Source organism: Hypanus sabinus, chromosome 4, assembly GCF_030144855.1.
Source record: "Hypanus sabinus isolate sHypSab1 chromosome 4, sHypSab1.hap1, whole genome shotgun sequence".
In the NCBI taxonomy this organism is placed as follows: domain Eukaryota; kingdom Metazoa; phylum Chordata; class Chondrichthyes; order Myliobatiformes; family Dasyatidae; genus Hypanus; species Hypanus sabinus.
In genome coordinates, this window is record NC_082709.1 from 91,348,349 (window position 1) to 91,364,303 (window position 15,955).

At 44.1% G+C, this 15,955-nt stretch overlaps 1 protein-coding gene across 3 annotated transcripts in view; it reads right to left on the bottom strand.

The window, feature by feature from the left end:
• The window catches only part of LOC132392987 (sterol 26-hydroxylase, mitochondrial), a 176,499-nt gene that overhangs the window by 44,174 nt on the left and 116,370 nt on the right, over positions 1-15,955 (bottom strand). For all 3 annotated transcript variants that reach the window (XM_059967652.1, XM_059967651.1, XM_059967653.1), the window contains exons 2-3: positions 14,723-14,913; positions 10,662-10,861 (exon numbers count right to left, since the gene is read on the bottom strand). In XM_059967652.1, coding sequence (XP_059823635.1) covers positions 10,662-10,861; positions 14,723-14,913 — 391 coding nt within the window. The remainder of the gene's footprint in view (positions 1-10,661; positions 10,862-14,722; positions 14,914-15,955) is intronic.

The window sequence follows — 15,955 nt, forward strand, 5'->3', positions numbered from 1 at the left end:
ATGAAGGGAATTATATAGGCATGAGAGATGAGTGGCCAAAGTTGGTTGGAAGGGGGCTCTAGTAGGGGTGATGACAGAACAGCAATGGGTGGAGTTTCTAGAAGCAATTTGGAAGGCGCAGGATATCCAAAGACGAAGAAGTATTCTAAAGAGAGGATGAGGCAACCGTGGCTGACAAGGAAAGTCAAAGGCAACATAAAAGCAAAAGAGAGGGCATTTTTGGGAAGCTTTTAAAAACCAACAGAAGGCAACGAAAAAGCTATAAGGAAGGAAAGATGAAATATAAAGTGAAGCTGGTTAATAATATCAAAGAGGATACCAAAAGTTTTTTTTAGATAAGTAGAGAGTAAAAGAGAGGTGAGAGTGGATACCAGACTGCTGAAGAATGGTGCTGGAGAGGTGGTAATGGGGGACAAGGAAATGGCTGATGAACTGAATATGTATCTTGCATCAGTCTTCACTGTGGAAGATACTAGAAGTATATCGGAAGTTTCAGTGTCAGGGGCAGAAGTGTGTGAAGTTACCAATACTAGGGAGAAGGTTCTTGGGAAACTGGAAGGTCTGAATGTAGATAAGTCACCTGGACTAAATGGACTACAACGCAGGATTCTGAACGAGGTAGCTGAAGAGGTAATGGAGGCATTAGTAATGATCTTTTGAGAATCACTTAATTATGGCATGGTTCTGGAGGACTAGAAAATTGTAAATATCACTCCACTCTTCAAGAAAAGAGGGAGGTAGAAGAAAGGAAATTATAGGCCAGTTAGTCTGATTTCAGTGGTCTGGAAAATGTTGGAGTCCATTATGAAGGATGAGGTTTCAGGTTCTTGGAGGTACATGATAAAATAGGCAAATGTCAGAATGGTTTCTTTAAGGACATTTTTTGCCTAGCAAATCTGTTGGAATTCTTTGAAGAAATAACAACCAGTATAGACAAAGGAGAACTGGTGAATGTTATGTACTTGGATTTTATGAAGACCTTTGACAAGGAGCCACACATTAGGGTGCTTAATATGATAAGAGTCCATGGCATTATAGGAAAGATACCTGCATGGATAGAGCATTGGCTGATTGGCGAGAGACAAAGAGTGGGAAAAAACAGAGCCTTTCCTGGTTGGCTGCCAGTGATAGTGGTGTTCCACAGGGGTCTCTGTTGGGACTGATTTGTTTTACATTATATGTCAATGGCTTTGGACGAAAGGATTGATAGCTTTGTGTCCAAGTTTCCAGATGGTACAAAGGTAGATGGAGGGTCAGGTGGTGCTGAGGAAGCAGGGAGTCTGCAGAAGGACTAGACAGATTGGGAGAATGGGCAAAGAAGTGGCAGAAGGTGTAGGCTCATGAACTTTGGTAGAAGGAATAAAACAGGCTATTTTCTAAACAGGGAGAAATCTCAAAAACCTGAGGTGCAAAGTGATTTGGCATGCTTTGTGCAGGATTCCCTAAAGGTTAACTTGCAGGTTGAGTTGTTAGCATTCATTTTGAGAGGACTAGAATATAAAAGTAAGAATGTAAAATTGAGGCTTTTTAAGGTATCGGTGAAGCCTCGCTTGGAATTCTGTGAGCAGTTTTGGACCTCTTTTCTAATAAAGGATGTACTGACTTTGGAGTGAGTTCAGAGGAGGTTCATGAGATAACCTACTCTAGAAACTGCCTGTATTTCCCTACTGCATAATCCTCCATTTTTCTAATGTCCATGTACCTTTCCAAAAGTCTCTTAAAAATCCCTATTGTATCTGCCTCTACCACTATCACTGGCAGTGCATTCCACGCACCCACCACTCTGTGTGAAAAATGTATCTCTGACATCCCCCTTTTACCTACTTCCAAGCACCTTAGAACTATGCCCCCTCATGTTAGCCATTCCAGTCCTGGGGACAAGCCTCTGACTATTCACACGATTAATGCCTCTCATCAGCTTGTACACCTCTATTAGATCACCTCTCATTCTCTGTCGCTCCAAGGAGAAAAGGCCGAGTTCACTCAACCTATTCTCATAAGGCATGCTCCCCAATCCAGGCAACATCCTTGTAAATCTCCTCTGCACCCTTTCAACAGTTTCCATGTCCTTTCTGTAGGGAGGCAACCAGAAGTGAACACAGAACCACCTCAGACTTTACTAGGATGCTGTCTGGTTTAGAGAGTATGGTTTATGATCAGAGATTAAGGAAGCAGGATTTTACTCTCTGGAGAGAAGGAGAATGAGAGGAGACATGATAAAGGTATACAAGATATTAAGAGGAATAGACAGAGTGGACAGCCAGCACCTCTTCCCCAGGGCACCACTGATCAATACAAGAGGACATGGCTTTAAGGAAAGGGGTGAAAAGTTCAAGGGGGATATTAGAGGAAGGTTTTTTACTCAGAGAGTGGTTGGTGCGTGGAATGCACTGCCTGTGTAGTGGTGGAGGCAGATACACTAGTGAAGTTTAAGAGACTACTAGACAGGTATATGGAGGAATTTAAGGTGGAAGTTTATATGGGAGGCAGGGTTTAAGGGTCAGCACAACATTGTGGGCCGAATGGCCTGTACTGAGCTGTATTGTTCTTTGTTCTTTTATCTGGGTTGAACTCCATCTGCCACTTCTCAGCCCAGTTTTGTATCCTATCAATGTCCCGCTGTAACCTCTGACAACTCTTCATACTATCTACAACACCCCTAACATTATCGCTAAATAAAATAAATAAATTTAGCATTAGAACAAGGTCTACTAGGATGGGAAACAACTTCTTCCACCATCACCCAGGTCTCAACATATAGTATGACGCACCATTAGCATTTACTTTTTAACTTGTGACGTAAACCACCTTATTATGTGTTAACTTATTTGTGGTAATATTACTTTATGTGCTGTGTGTGAGTTCTATGTTCTGTGTTGAGCACCTTGGTCTGGAAGAACGTTGTTTTGTCCAGCCGTATATGTGTACACAGTTCAATGACAAACTTGGCATGAACATAGTGAGCTGAAAAGCCTATTTCTGCTGCTTTGTGAATCGGATCAAGGTGATTTGCTCCCAGTACTAATCAACAAGCTTCAAAACCTAGGCCTCTGTACCTCCCTCTGCAACCGAATTCTTGACTTCCTCATCGGGAAATAGATAGATAGATACCTGATTGATCCCAAAGGAAATTACATTGTCAAGGAGCATTTCAAATGCACAGGTATAAATATTAGAAGGGAAGTAAGGAAGAATAAAAAAAAACCTTAAAATAAGATGTACAATATCAACAAGTCAAAGATTACAAGATTTACAAATTCACACTGATAAGATGCTATGTCCAAGTATGTTACATGCCCCGTAACAGGTTAAAAAGAACCAACAGAAATGGACACACCTGGAGTCTGAGTCTTCAGTTATAAACTAATTTATTAGTAACCAAGGAATAAAGTAATATAAAATGAGACAAAGTAAACAGATTAGCAGAGTATATTGTTCCGTATTCCATAACTGGATAACTCACCAGCAAAGATAGAGAGGTCCGTTGGAGTCTGAGGGCCCTATTTTCGAACGGTTTTATTCATAAAGGGGGCACAAAATTAAGGTTAAACCAAACATTCAGAACATATACATCGGCCAAACTCAATCTAAAGCGCGGGTATATCAATAATCATCATTAAGAAATAATCTCGACTGTTGTCTAGGGGATAATATATTGTCCGTTGGGAATAGAAAAGTCACTCAGAAGTCTGCAGGCTTCAGTCTTTTTGGGGAATCGCTGGGTTTCACGTGTTTCAGAGAGAGTGAGGAGAAACGACAAAACTTGCCCGGGTCTTTGACGAAGCAACTCCGTTGAATCAGGGGAGCGTTGTTTCCCTGTTATTAGTTCGAAGTCCTTCTCGGTATTATCAGCTACCCGCTCCCCAGGCAGAGAAGTTACGGAGTACACGTGGCTTTTTGACTGGCTTCCAGCTATCACGGGAGCGTTGAGCGATCGAGTCCTTCTGGTGCGTCTCTCTGGGGTACCGCCTTCTGCAGTCCCCTTTCATCTTGACTTGCAGAGTTGTAGATGTCCATCAAAGTAGGGTGATGTAATCCCCACCCCCACGTTGCCCAAGGGTGTCCATATCCGTGGTAGCTGTCACGTAGCAGGGTCATGCCCTCAGCACAGGTGTCTCTAAGAGCCCTGGCCAAAACCTTTACATTGTCTCTCATTTGCCTGGGTCCGAGACCCGAATTAATAGTGCTCTTGCGATTCTCCGGAAGGAGGGGGCTGCTCCCGCCCCTTCGGCCCCTCAGAGCTGTGGTACATTCATAACACCTCCCCTCTAAAAAAACGTTTTTTACCAGCGGTTAAAAACGGAGTTGTACAGAGTCTTACATGGTTTTTAATCTAACACAATACCCAAGCTTTTTCTTTTAATTACAGAGCCATACAGTTATACACTTAGTTCAGCATCTAGATAAACAATCCGCTAGCACATTATCACTCCCCTTAACGTGCTGTATCTTAATATCGAATTCCTGCAGCATCAGACTCCAGCTCAACAACCTCCTGTTTTTATTTTCCATATTGGCCAGGAATACCAACGGGTTGTGATCGGTTTTCATGGCCGCACCGACCACCGCGGGGGTAGTGTCATGGTACATTTTCGTCATGTTCACGTGAACTAACTGGGTCGGCTTTCGCCAATCAGGGGTTTCCATCACGTAATTCAGCGAGTCTATTTTCTTACGCACTTTATATGGTCCTTGAAACCTCGCCTGAAGGGGATGGTTAACTACCGGAAATAGGACCAAAACCTTGTCGCCTACGTAAAACTCTCGTTCTCTCACTCTCGGGGTTATACCACTGGCTCATTTTTTTCTGGGATTCTTGTGGTGAACTATGTGCCTGTCTGGACATGCCCCCTGCTGACTGCTCCTGTGGCTCCTCCCACAGGCCCCTGTATAAAGGCGATCTGAGGCCTGACGCTCGGCCTCAGTCTCCAGGACAAAGTATGATGGACACTCACTCCTGGTTCCTTCTTCCAGTCAATAAAAGCCGATATCTCGCCTTACGTCTCAGTGTGAGTTATTGATGGTGCATCAATTCTTTAAGGTTTTCCTTTGCCAAGGCGTGTACTTTATGCAGCCTCTCCCGGAATTTCAGAACATAGTCGATCACACTGACTTGAACGGTCGGGCTAGACCACTTTTCTCTCAGGAGGGTTAGAGGGCCCCTGGGCCTGTGACCGAAAACGAGCTCAAACGGACTGAACCCCAGTGAGCACTGGACTGTATCCCTGACGGCAAATAACAGAAGGGGTAAAGCCTCATCCCAGTCTCAAACGTTCTCCTGACAATAAGTTTTAAGCATGGTCTTTAGTGTAGCGTGGAACCTTTCCAACGCCCCTTGGGATTCTGGGTGGTACGTGGAGGCTAGAATTTGTTTGACCCCTAGCTGGGTCATCATCTGCCGAAATGCGTTAGATGTGAAGGTACTCCCCTGATCCGACTGTATCTCCTTAGGCAGCCCCACTGTGGTAAAGAATTTGATGAGGGCCCTCACCACCACAGCGGTCCTAATATTACCCAGAGGCACAGCCTCTGGAAATCGTGTAGCGGCACACATCATGGTCATGATATACTGCCGCCCCCTCGCAGTTTTAGGTAGGGGTCCCACAAAATCTACAATGATTCGGGAGAAAGGCTCCTCGCACGCGGGGATGGATCGGAGGGGTGCCTTAGGGATAACTTGGTTCGGCTTACTCACCATTTGGCAGGTATGACACCTTTTACAATATTCAGTAATCTCTTTTCTCATGTTTGGCCAATAGAACTCTCTTTGAACCCGATCCACTGTCTTCGTTATTCCCAAATGCCCACCTAACGGTCCCTTATGAGCTAAGTTCAGAATTTCGTCCCGATACGCTTTCGGGACTACTATCTGATGTACCACCGCCCAGTCCTCATCGACCGACACCTTGGGGGGCCTCCACTTCCTCATCAACACACCCTCCTTCCGGTAGTAACCTTCGGGCTCAGTTTCAACCTCGGTCTCCGAAAGAACCAACTCTCTCAAGGCTATCAGCTCCTCGTCCCTTTCCTGTTCCCATACAAACTCTCGTCTGGCTAAGGGCAGGTCTACCTCCCCCTGTTTACTCTCTCCCCCCTCCTTACTCTCCGGTTTACCTTCCTCGAACCCTCGCTGGTACAGAGTCGGTAAAAACGTGTCGGCCAAATCAAAACCGGCCAGATTTAGACTGCTCTCTCTCTCAGCTGTCTTTTTCGACATGCTGCGAGTGACCGCTCAGGCGGGGTATATCTTCATATCTGAGGGAGGGGCCTCAATCCTCGCAAGCTGGGTTGTCAGCTTCACGGCTGTTCCCATTTTCCCTCCCGCTAGGTCGTTTTCCAGAAGGACATCCATGCCTTCCCCCGGCAACTCTGGCAGAACCCCCAGCTCCACTGGTCCCAACACCAACTCACAATCTAGAAGGACCCTATGCAAGGGTACCAATTCGTAAGCCCGGAGAATGGCCTCCTTTACTTCAGCATAATTCTCTGCTTCCCCTCCTCCAGGGACAACGCCGCATATGCTCGTTGGGCCTTCCCCTTTAACACACTTTGTAACAATGCCACCCACTGCTCTTTTGGCCATTTCTGATTTACTGCCACCTTTTCAAAAAACAAGAAATAACTATCGACATCTGTCTCCTCGAACGGGGGTACCAATCTCAACTCCTTACTAACATTAAACCGCTCCGCTCAGTCTAACTCTTGATCTCTTTGCTCGTTCCTTATCTTCTCCATTTCCCGGTCATGTTGCCTCCATTTCTCATTCTCGACTGCTTCTAGCTCCTTTAGGTGAATTTCATGCTGTCTTTCCCTCTCCCTTTCTCTCTCTCTCTCAACCCTTTCTCTCTCTCTCTCAGCCCTTTCTCTCTCTTTCTCAGCCGCTTCCAGCTCTTTTAACTTAATTTCATGTTCCAGCCTTAATTTCTCCACCTCCAACTGAACTGTCCCACTTGATGGTACCTTTTCAGGGATATCTCCCAATACCTCAGCTTCAAACACCTTCTTCCCAATGTAATACTGGGTTATGGCCCTTCGCACCTCCCGCTTTTTCATGGACGACTTCACTTCTGCGAGGTTCAACCCCTTCGCCAAATTTAACAATTCTGATTTGGTGGCCGCCTCTAGCGCCCCCCCCCCCCCCCAGTTGGGTTTTTCATAAATTCACCCATGTCCATCTTTGCTGGTTTCCCGTCTGGCTACCCGCGTAACCAGATCCAAGTTTTTGACTACAAGCCCGATTCACTGGCCTCCCGATTTGGTTTCAAATCCCGGACGAGAAACCCCAAGTTGTTACATATCCCGTAACTGGATAACTCACCAGCAAAGATAGAGAGGTCCGTTGGAGTCTGATGGCACTATTTTCAAATGTTTTATTCATAAAGGGGCACAAAATTAAGGTTAAACCAAACATTCAGAACATATACATCGGCCAAACTCAATCTAAAGCGCGGGTATAGCAATAATCATCATTAAGAAATAATCGCGACTGTTGTCTAGGGGATAATATATTGTCCGTTGGAAATATAAAAGTCACTCAGAAGTCTGCAGGCTTCAGTCTTTTTGGGGAATCGCTGGGTTTCACGTGTTTCAGAGAGAGTGAGGAGAAACGACAAAACTTGCCCGGGTCTTTGACGAAGCAACTCCGTTGAATCAGGGGAGCGTTGTTTCCCTGTTATTAGTTCGAAGTCCTTCTCGGTATTATCAGCCACCCGCTCCCCAGGCAGAGAAGTTACGGAGCGCACGTGGCTTTTGAATGGCTTCCAGCTATCACGGGAGCGTTGAGCAATCGAGTCCTTCTGGTGCGTCTCTCTCTCTGGGTTACCGCCTTCTGCAGTCCCCTTTCATCTTGACTTGCAGAGTTGTAGATGTCCATCAAAGTAGGGTGATGTAATCCCCACCCCCACGTTGCCCAAGGGTGTCCATATCCGTGGTAGCTGTCACGTAGCAGGGTCATGCCCTCAGCACAGGTGTCTCTAAGAGCCCTGGCCAAAACCTTTACATTGTCTCTCATTTGCCTGGGTCCGAGACCCGAATTAATAGTGCTCTTGCGATTCTCCGGAAGGAGGGGGCTGCTCCCGCCCCTTCGGCCCCTCAGAGCTGTGGTACGTTCATAACAATATGCATATATATAAGTGAGTAAATAAGGTTCCAAAGCTCCCCAGCTCAGGTGATGAGGTGATACAGTCTTATGGTGGGATGGGAAGTAATCAGTTCAGTTCTGGAATTTGGTTTGAGTAGAGTTGGAGTGAGAGACCTAAGGTGTTGGTTTACCTTCCGATGCCGATCCTCCACATCATCCTCCTGTTCCTGAAACTTATTTAAAAGTCACCAACTTGTGACCACAGGAAGTGGAATGCCGGTCTTCCACGGCAACACTATCAACCCAGGCCAGGGTTGAACACACCGATAACGTTCCACCAGTCACTCCTTTATCCACACTGTGAGCAAAAACCCCACCCTTGTCGTGGGCACACAAAGCTCACCAGTTTCCACCTTGCCTCTGGCGTTGTGTCTCCTGTGTGTCTTGTGTGTCTCTAGTGTGTGTCTGATTAAAAAGTCAACTGATCTTGTATATATCTCCAAGTGCAGAACACCAGCTGTCCATCATATAACTCCACCTTTCAGTTTCCCTGCTGCTGAATTAGTACACAAGCTGATCGCTCCCTCTCTCTCTCGTTTAAAGGAACAGTCTACTTTAGAATAGTCCTTCAGATCTCATCACAAGTATTACTGTGATATTATGGGTGATGGACATTATGCATGTAACCAGGTGACCACTGAGTATCATTATTTACTGTTACAGTGCACTTGGTGATGCTTCCTGTGCCTCTAAGAGAAAATGGTGACATCACTTTGTACTGGTTGAGTAGAAAGAACAGCTACCATGTTCTAAAGAGAACCATGTTTGAGTGTTTTTCCCAGGTTCGATGAGGAAAGATTTTCACGTATAAGGTATTGGCGCTGGATAGCGTAGTTGTGCCAAGTTCCTTATTGGCCTAGTAGTGTCCATGAGGAAAACTCTTTTCAGGGTCTAGCCTATATGTGTTGGGAACCCCTGATCTAGGTTGCAGTCTATTCTTGCTGTTGCCATTGGGAAGAAAGTACAGGAGCCTTAGGTCCCACACGACAGGTTCAGGAAGAGTTATTACACAACCATCAGGCTCCTGAAGCAGTGTGGATGAATTCACTCACCGCAGCACTGAAGTGATTCCACAACCTAGACTCACTTTCAAGGAGTACGCAGCACAAGCAAACAAGGAGGTTCGATGTTTCACTCCTGGACAAGCAGTCCTGGCAAGGGACTACAGAGGTGATCAAAAGTGAGAACTTGGAAAGATTAAGGACAGAACTGCAACAGCCTACTACAGAGTGGAAATTGCATCTGATGACATCTGGAGACAACACATTGATCGGTTGAGGAGAGCAGAGTCAATTGTTAGAGAAGAAATGCGTTCATAGCCATCAGAACCACTTCCTGCTGTCCCAGAGTCAACACCTACAAACACCATGGAGGAGGTCCCAGATCCTGAAATTGTTTCACAGCCACAAGTCTCCTGTTGAGCAGAAAGAACACCCCCACCGCCAAGTCAGGAAAGATATTATTCCTTGAAAGTAAATCTCCACAGCGATTAAATCTTTAGGCCTGAATGGGACCATTTAAAATTTGGTATGCAGTGGATGACTTTATGGTAGTTGAAATATATATTACACTAATAAATATAAATACATATACTCAATGTAGATTAAGCATTCTTTGTTTACATAATTCATCATGTGTTCAATGTAAAAAGTACGTGAATGGCATACGTTTTTATTCCACCACTTCATGTGTCAGCGCCTCACTAAAGAAAAAATAAGTACATGAAAAAAAACTAATTTTTGGAGTTACAAAATAGAAAAGTCATTATAATTTATTTACTTTTTATTTGCACAATTGGTTGTTTGACAGTCTTTTGTTTTTTTGTACATTTTCCATAAATTCAATTGCATTTCTTTATGCTCTTATAAATGCCTGCAAGAAAATGACCCTTAATACATTTATTTATTTATTTATTTATTTATTTAGAGATACAGCTCAGTAACAGGCCCGGTTGGTGAATGAGGCCGCGGCATCTAATTACACTCATGTGACTAATTAACCTAATAAACTATTCGTCTACGGAACATGAGAGGAAACCAGAGTAGTCGGAGGAAGCCCACACAGTCACGGGGAGAACACACAAACTCCCCACAGGCAATTGAAAGAACCATAAATGGCCACATTACTCTCGGATCGACTGTTAAACACCACCTTTGCTTCTCACTAACATTCTCCTAAGCAAGCCTGTATTGCTTGCAGGCTCAGAAGGCCCGCATCTCCAGACTCCAACACAAGAACTGGAGGTCAGGAGGCACCTATCCTGGGAGTTAGGGGCTTGTCTGTGTGTGGGGGGGGGGGAAATGTGCCTGTTTTGCTGTTGTTGCCTGGTTTGGTTCTGGTGTCGATGTTGCTTGTCTTGCCCACAGCTTACAAATCCTATCCTTTGAAGGAAACCAGAGCAACCACAGAAACATCTTACACACAGTGCTGGGAACTGGCCCCCGATGGCTGTGAAACGATACGCTAACCACCCTCATCCACAAGTCCTCCCTGCAATTAAAGACTCTATGAACCCCAATACCTTCAAATGCAAAATTGTAGAGCTGATTGGAGATGTCATACACCATCAGTCCCCCTCCTTGGGTCTGCCTCAGCCAACACATCTTCGTTATAAAGTCAGTCACCACCTTGTTAATGGCTGGAGAGTAATTGGACACCTCCTTGGGCTTCAGCAACTTGGGGTTCAACATGCTGCGCATGTGGTTCCACTCTTGACCATACCTGAGGAGAAGGATTATTCTGCGGTTAGCACCACGCTTTACAATGATCAGGCTCCAATTCCCACCGCTTCCTGCAAGGAGTTTGTACACTCTCCATGTTCCTTCGGGTGCTCCAATGTCCTCCCACATTATGAGTTATGGGCATGTTATGTTGGCACCAGAAGTGTGGCTGCTCGTGCTGGGTTGTGTTCATTGTTGATGCAAACAATACATTTCACTGTACATTTCAATGTACAAGTGATAAATAATCTTTAATCATTGCTATTGATAGGTAATTGGTATTGATAGGTATTGCTATTAATTGCTACTGATAGGTATTGTTATATGTAGAGATAAAGTGACAAACTTTTGTTTTACATACCATCCAGAGAGATCGTTCCATACACATCATTGGACTGTTTCACTCATTGACTCACATTTCACTCTATGTTTTAATGTATATGTGATGAAGAAAGCTAATAATTAAAAATGTTTAAATGTTTAATCCTGGAGAAGACACATGCATTGGTACTGGTGATGAGAAACTTATGTTGCAATGGGAAGCTGTTTTGGGAGATTGGCACGGTCCAGGCCATTGTCTGATTGAGTACACCTACAAGTGCTGCCCCAAAAAAGCAATATTCATCATCCAAGTCATGCTCACTTCTCACTTCTGATACCGGGAAGGAGGTGCAGGAGCTTTAGGTCCCAGACCACCAGGTTCAGGAACAGTTCTTACCCTTCAACCATCAGCCTCCTGAATCAGCTTGGATAACTTCACTCACCAGAACACTGACCTGATTCCACAGCCTATGGGCTCACTTAAGGACTCTACTGCTTATGTTCTCAGTATTATATATTTATTATATTTAGTATTTTATTATATATTTAGTATTTTGGTTTTTTTGTATTTGCACAGTTTGTCTTCTTGTGTATGTTGTTTCTTTGTGTGTAGTTTTTCATTGATTTTATTGCATTTCTTTGTCCTACTGTGAATGCCTGCAAGAAAATTAATCTCAGGGTTGTACATGGAGATATATACAAACTTCGATAGCAAATTTACTTTGATCTTTGAACATCTTCCCACCTACCTTCATCACAGTCCCATCACATTCTTCGCCTTGTTTTTTTGTCCTGTCTGAAACAGCCACACCAGGGGTTCCTAACTTTTTTTATGCTGTGGACCAATACTATTAAGCAAGGGGTCTGTGGACCCTAAGTTAGGAATCCCTGAATCTCAGCCACCACTAGTGGGAGTGAGTGATGATTCAAAGAGCTGTTCAGGTAGAGAAGGATGCCATTCAGCCCATTGAGTCTGTGCTGGCACCCAGAAGAACAAGTCCTTCAATCCTATTTCCTCTCACTTTGCAAATTATTTTTCTTATTGTATTTAGCTAACTCCCTTACATAAGTGTTGTTATGTACCCCGTATCTGGGTGTCAGACCAGCAGAGAAAGAAGGATCCGTTGGAGTCTGGTGGTACTATATTTAAAGGTGTTTATTAATAAAAATAAGCAAAACCATATCAATAATGCAAATATACATATAATACAAGGTAGCAGTAATAAACCTAAAAGTGTAGGAATAATAATAATCAATAATAAACAAGCTCTATCGATGTCCAGGGGTAAATGAATTCTCATAGAAAAGTATAAAGTTCAGTTCAGTTCATGAGTGCTGATGTAGTTATAGTTGTTGTATTGTAATTGTTGGAGAGAGGGAGAGAGAGAGTGAACAAACGAGATTTAACAGCTACAGCAACCAAACCTTCCTTTGCTTTCTTAATCCGTTGTATCGTTGTGGTCATTCAGTTATGACCTCTCCGTCCTTCTGCTAGACTGTTTTTCTGTGGTGAACTCGTCACTCTGGCATGAGTGAACACACACACAAGTCCCCACCGGCCCTGCTGTAACACTGTGAGCTTTACTGACCGATCTCCTGGTTCGGTCTTCGAAGCCTCCACCTTTCTTGTGGGTTCCAACACTCAATCAGTGTCCACTGGCGTGTCTGGAGGGTGTCTCTCCACACCTGTCTTTTTATCCCTACTAATGGGGACTCAGCTATCCATCACTCCTGAATGACTGTGTCCATCAAATCAGGCCACTCCTGCAGTCCACTGAGGAATGTTATTGAGCAAACTATTGTCCTTGCAGCAAAACAGTAAATAATTCAAAAGGAGTCACAATACAGTTAATCAGCAATTTCCCCCTCTCTCTTATCTGTCGCAGATGTTCTTGCCTGTTTTTCGTCTCTCTTTCTCATGGCCAGCATAGCAACAGTAATAGTTCGTGGTTCTCAGGGGGGGGATGGTTAACTCTGTACCCCATTGTCCATCAGGTCTGTTCAACACTCATAACAGTGTGTATTCTTTAGAGTTGTTTTAAAGCATGCATAATGCATTTTATAAACAGTTTTGTTGTTTCTGTTACTACATCAAACAATGCATTTACCACTGCATCGAGATTAAAATTCCTTTCCTCAATTAGACAAGTGTTGCCAAGCTTCTGGCACCAAACTAGCATTCCTGCAACTTACTAACCCGAACTGTACACCTTTGGAATGTGAGAGGAAACCAGAGAACCAGAAGGAAACCCATGCAGCCATGGGGAGAATTCCTGTAAATTCCTTACAGCGGTAGGAACCAATGATTGGTGAACGCTGATGCCAGCCATTGATATACACCGGGGGTTCCCAACCTGAGGTCCACAGACCTCTTGTTTAATGACATTGGTCCATGGCATAGGAATCCCTGATATTGACATAGGACACAGGAGCAGAATTAGTCCAGTCAGCCCATCAAGACTGCTCTGCCATTCCATCACGAATGATTTATTTTTCCTCTCTACACTCTCTCTGTAACCTTTAGTACCCTTAGCAATCACAAACCTATCAACCTCCACTTAAAATATACCCACTGAATTGGCCTCCTCAGTCATCTGTGGCAATGAATTCCATAGATTTGCCTCCCTCTGGCTGAAGAAATTCCTCCACATCTCTATTCTAAAGGAACATTCTTGTATTCTGAGACAGTACTTCTTGTAAACTTGGTCCTAAACTCTCCCACCACTGGAATCACCCTTTCTACCTCCATTCCATCTAAACCTTTCAATATTTGCTAGGTTTTAATGAGATTCCCCATTTCATTCTTCTGAACTCCATTGAGTACAGGCCTAGAGCCACCAAATGTGCCTCATCTGTTGAATTTCTGGGATCATCTATGTGAGCCTCCTCTGGACCCTCCCCAATGCCAGCACACACGAGGCCCAAACCTGCTCACAATACTCGGATGTGGTCTGACCAATGCCTTGCAGTTTGTCCCCAGCATATCCTTGGAAAGTGTTGGTCGCTGACACAAGTTCCATATTTCAGTGTATGTTTCAATGCACATGCGACAACAAAAACTAAACTTCCTCATAACATCCTTGCTTTTATATTCTAGTTCTCCATGAATGCAAACATTGCATTTATCTCCCTTACTTATCAACCAACAAATTAGCCTTCAGGACTGTCCAATGTCCCCCATCGACGTATCTGATCCACTGAGCTCCTCCAGGAACATGTCTGCAACTCCAGATTCCAGCCTCAAGGCTATTTTAAACAGCTGCTTATCAATCCTGAGGCGAAACACAGTTGCTCATAAGGATGAAAAAGTTCAAAGACAATTTATTATCACCATATGCTGCCCTGAGATTCATTATCTTGGTGGGCATTCACAGTAATTACAATAGAATCAGTGAAAAACTACAGACCAAGATTGATGAACTACCAATGTGCAAAAGAAAACAAACTCTGCAGATACAAAAAAAAAGTAATAATAAAGAAACAGTATTAAATAATCAGAAAGTCCCTTCCAGATTAGATGCAGAGTCCCTCTGATACTTACTCACAGAGTGGTCCATAGGTGTGCCCCCTCAGCTCCCTATACTCTCGCCAGTGAGGCATGTAGGCTCTGATGGGATATTTGCCTTCTTGTCGCAGAATTTCCTCAATCATGTCAGAATCGGCCACGTTGATGATGGAGAGCTCTCCGAAACAAGATTTCCAGATGGGACCATATTTCTTCTTATGCACAATCTAGAAAAGTGAGGAAATCAACCAGAATGGGTGGAGTTAAACGGTGACCTCCCAATACCAAGTAAACATGAGGTGCAAAGAATGCCACACAGCTTGGAGATCTGGTGATGTTTTAGATGAAAATGTAAGAAGCAGGCCATTCTGAGAAGAATTTTGTGCATTCACCCAAAACAACAAATTAACTCACCAGGTCAGGCAGCGTCTGAGGGGCATGACCCTTCATCCGTCCAGAATATAAATCTCAACCCTAGACTTTAATGACCATTGGTGCTGCCTCACCCACTGAGTTCCTCCAGCAGCTTTCTCTTTTCACCCTGGATTCCAGCGTTTGCAGTCTCCTTTGTCTCCATGGTACCCTCAAGCTTCCTTGTGCTTTAATTCACCAAATTTCAAGTAACAACATTGTTAGCCACAAAGAACTAAAATCTGCAAATCAGCGAACAAGAATGAACCAAGAGCAGTGAAAGCAACCAAAGCAAATGCTTTTGTTCTCACCACATGGCCAAAAGAATGGAGGCTGCCATTTTATGAGACTGCTCTTGCAGCCACCATTTCATGAAGTGGTTCTTGCTCAGGGATGACTCAATCAGAGCAATCGAAAGTGGACACAATTTGGAGAGGGTACAGGATGCTGCCTAGTTTACAGGCTGGATAAACGTGTTTTCTTTGGGGTGATGAGGCTGAGGGGAGACCTGATAGAAGTTTACAAGATTATGAGAGGCATAGATAGAGTAGACGGGAGTATTTGTTTCTCAGGGTTAAAAAGTCTAATACCAGAGGGCATGCATTGAAGGTGAGAGGGGTAGATTCAAGGGAGGTGTGAGGGGGTAAGTTTTTTACTCAGAGTGGTGGATGCCTGGAACACACTGCCTGGTATGGTTGTAGAAGCCAGTACATTTGAGGCTTTTAAGAGACATTTGGATAGGCACATGGATGTGAGGAAGATGGAGGGATATGGTCATGGTGTAGGTAGGAGGGATTAGGTGTTTTAGATTTGCATTTTTGCGGGTTCGACATAAAATTGTATGCCAAATGGCCTGTT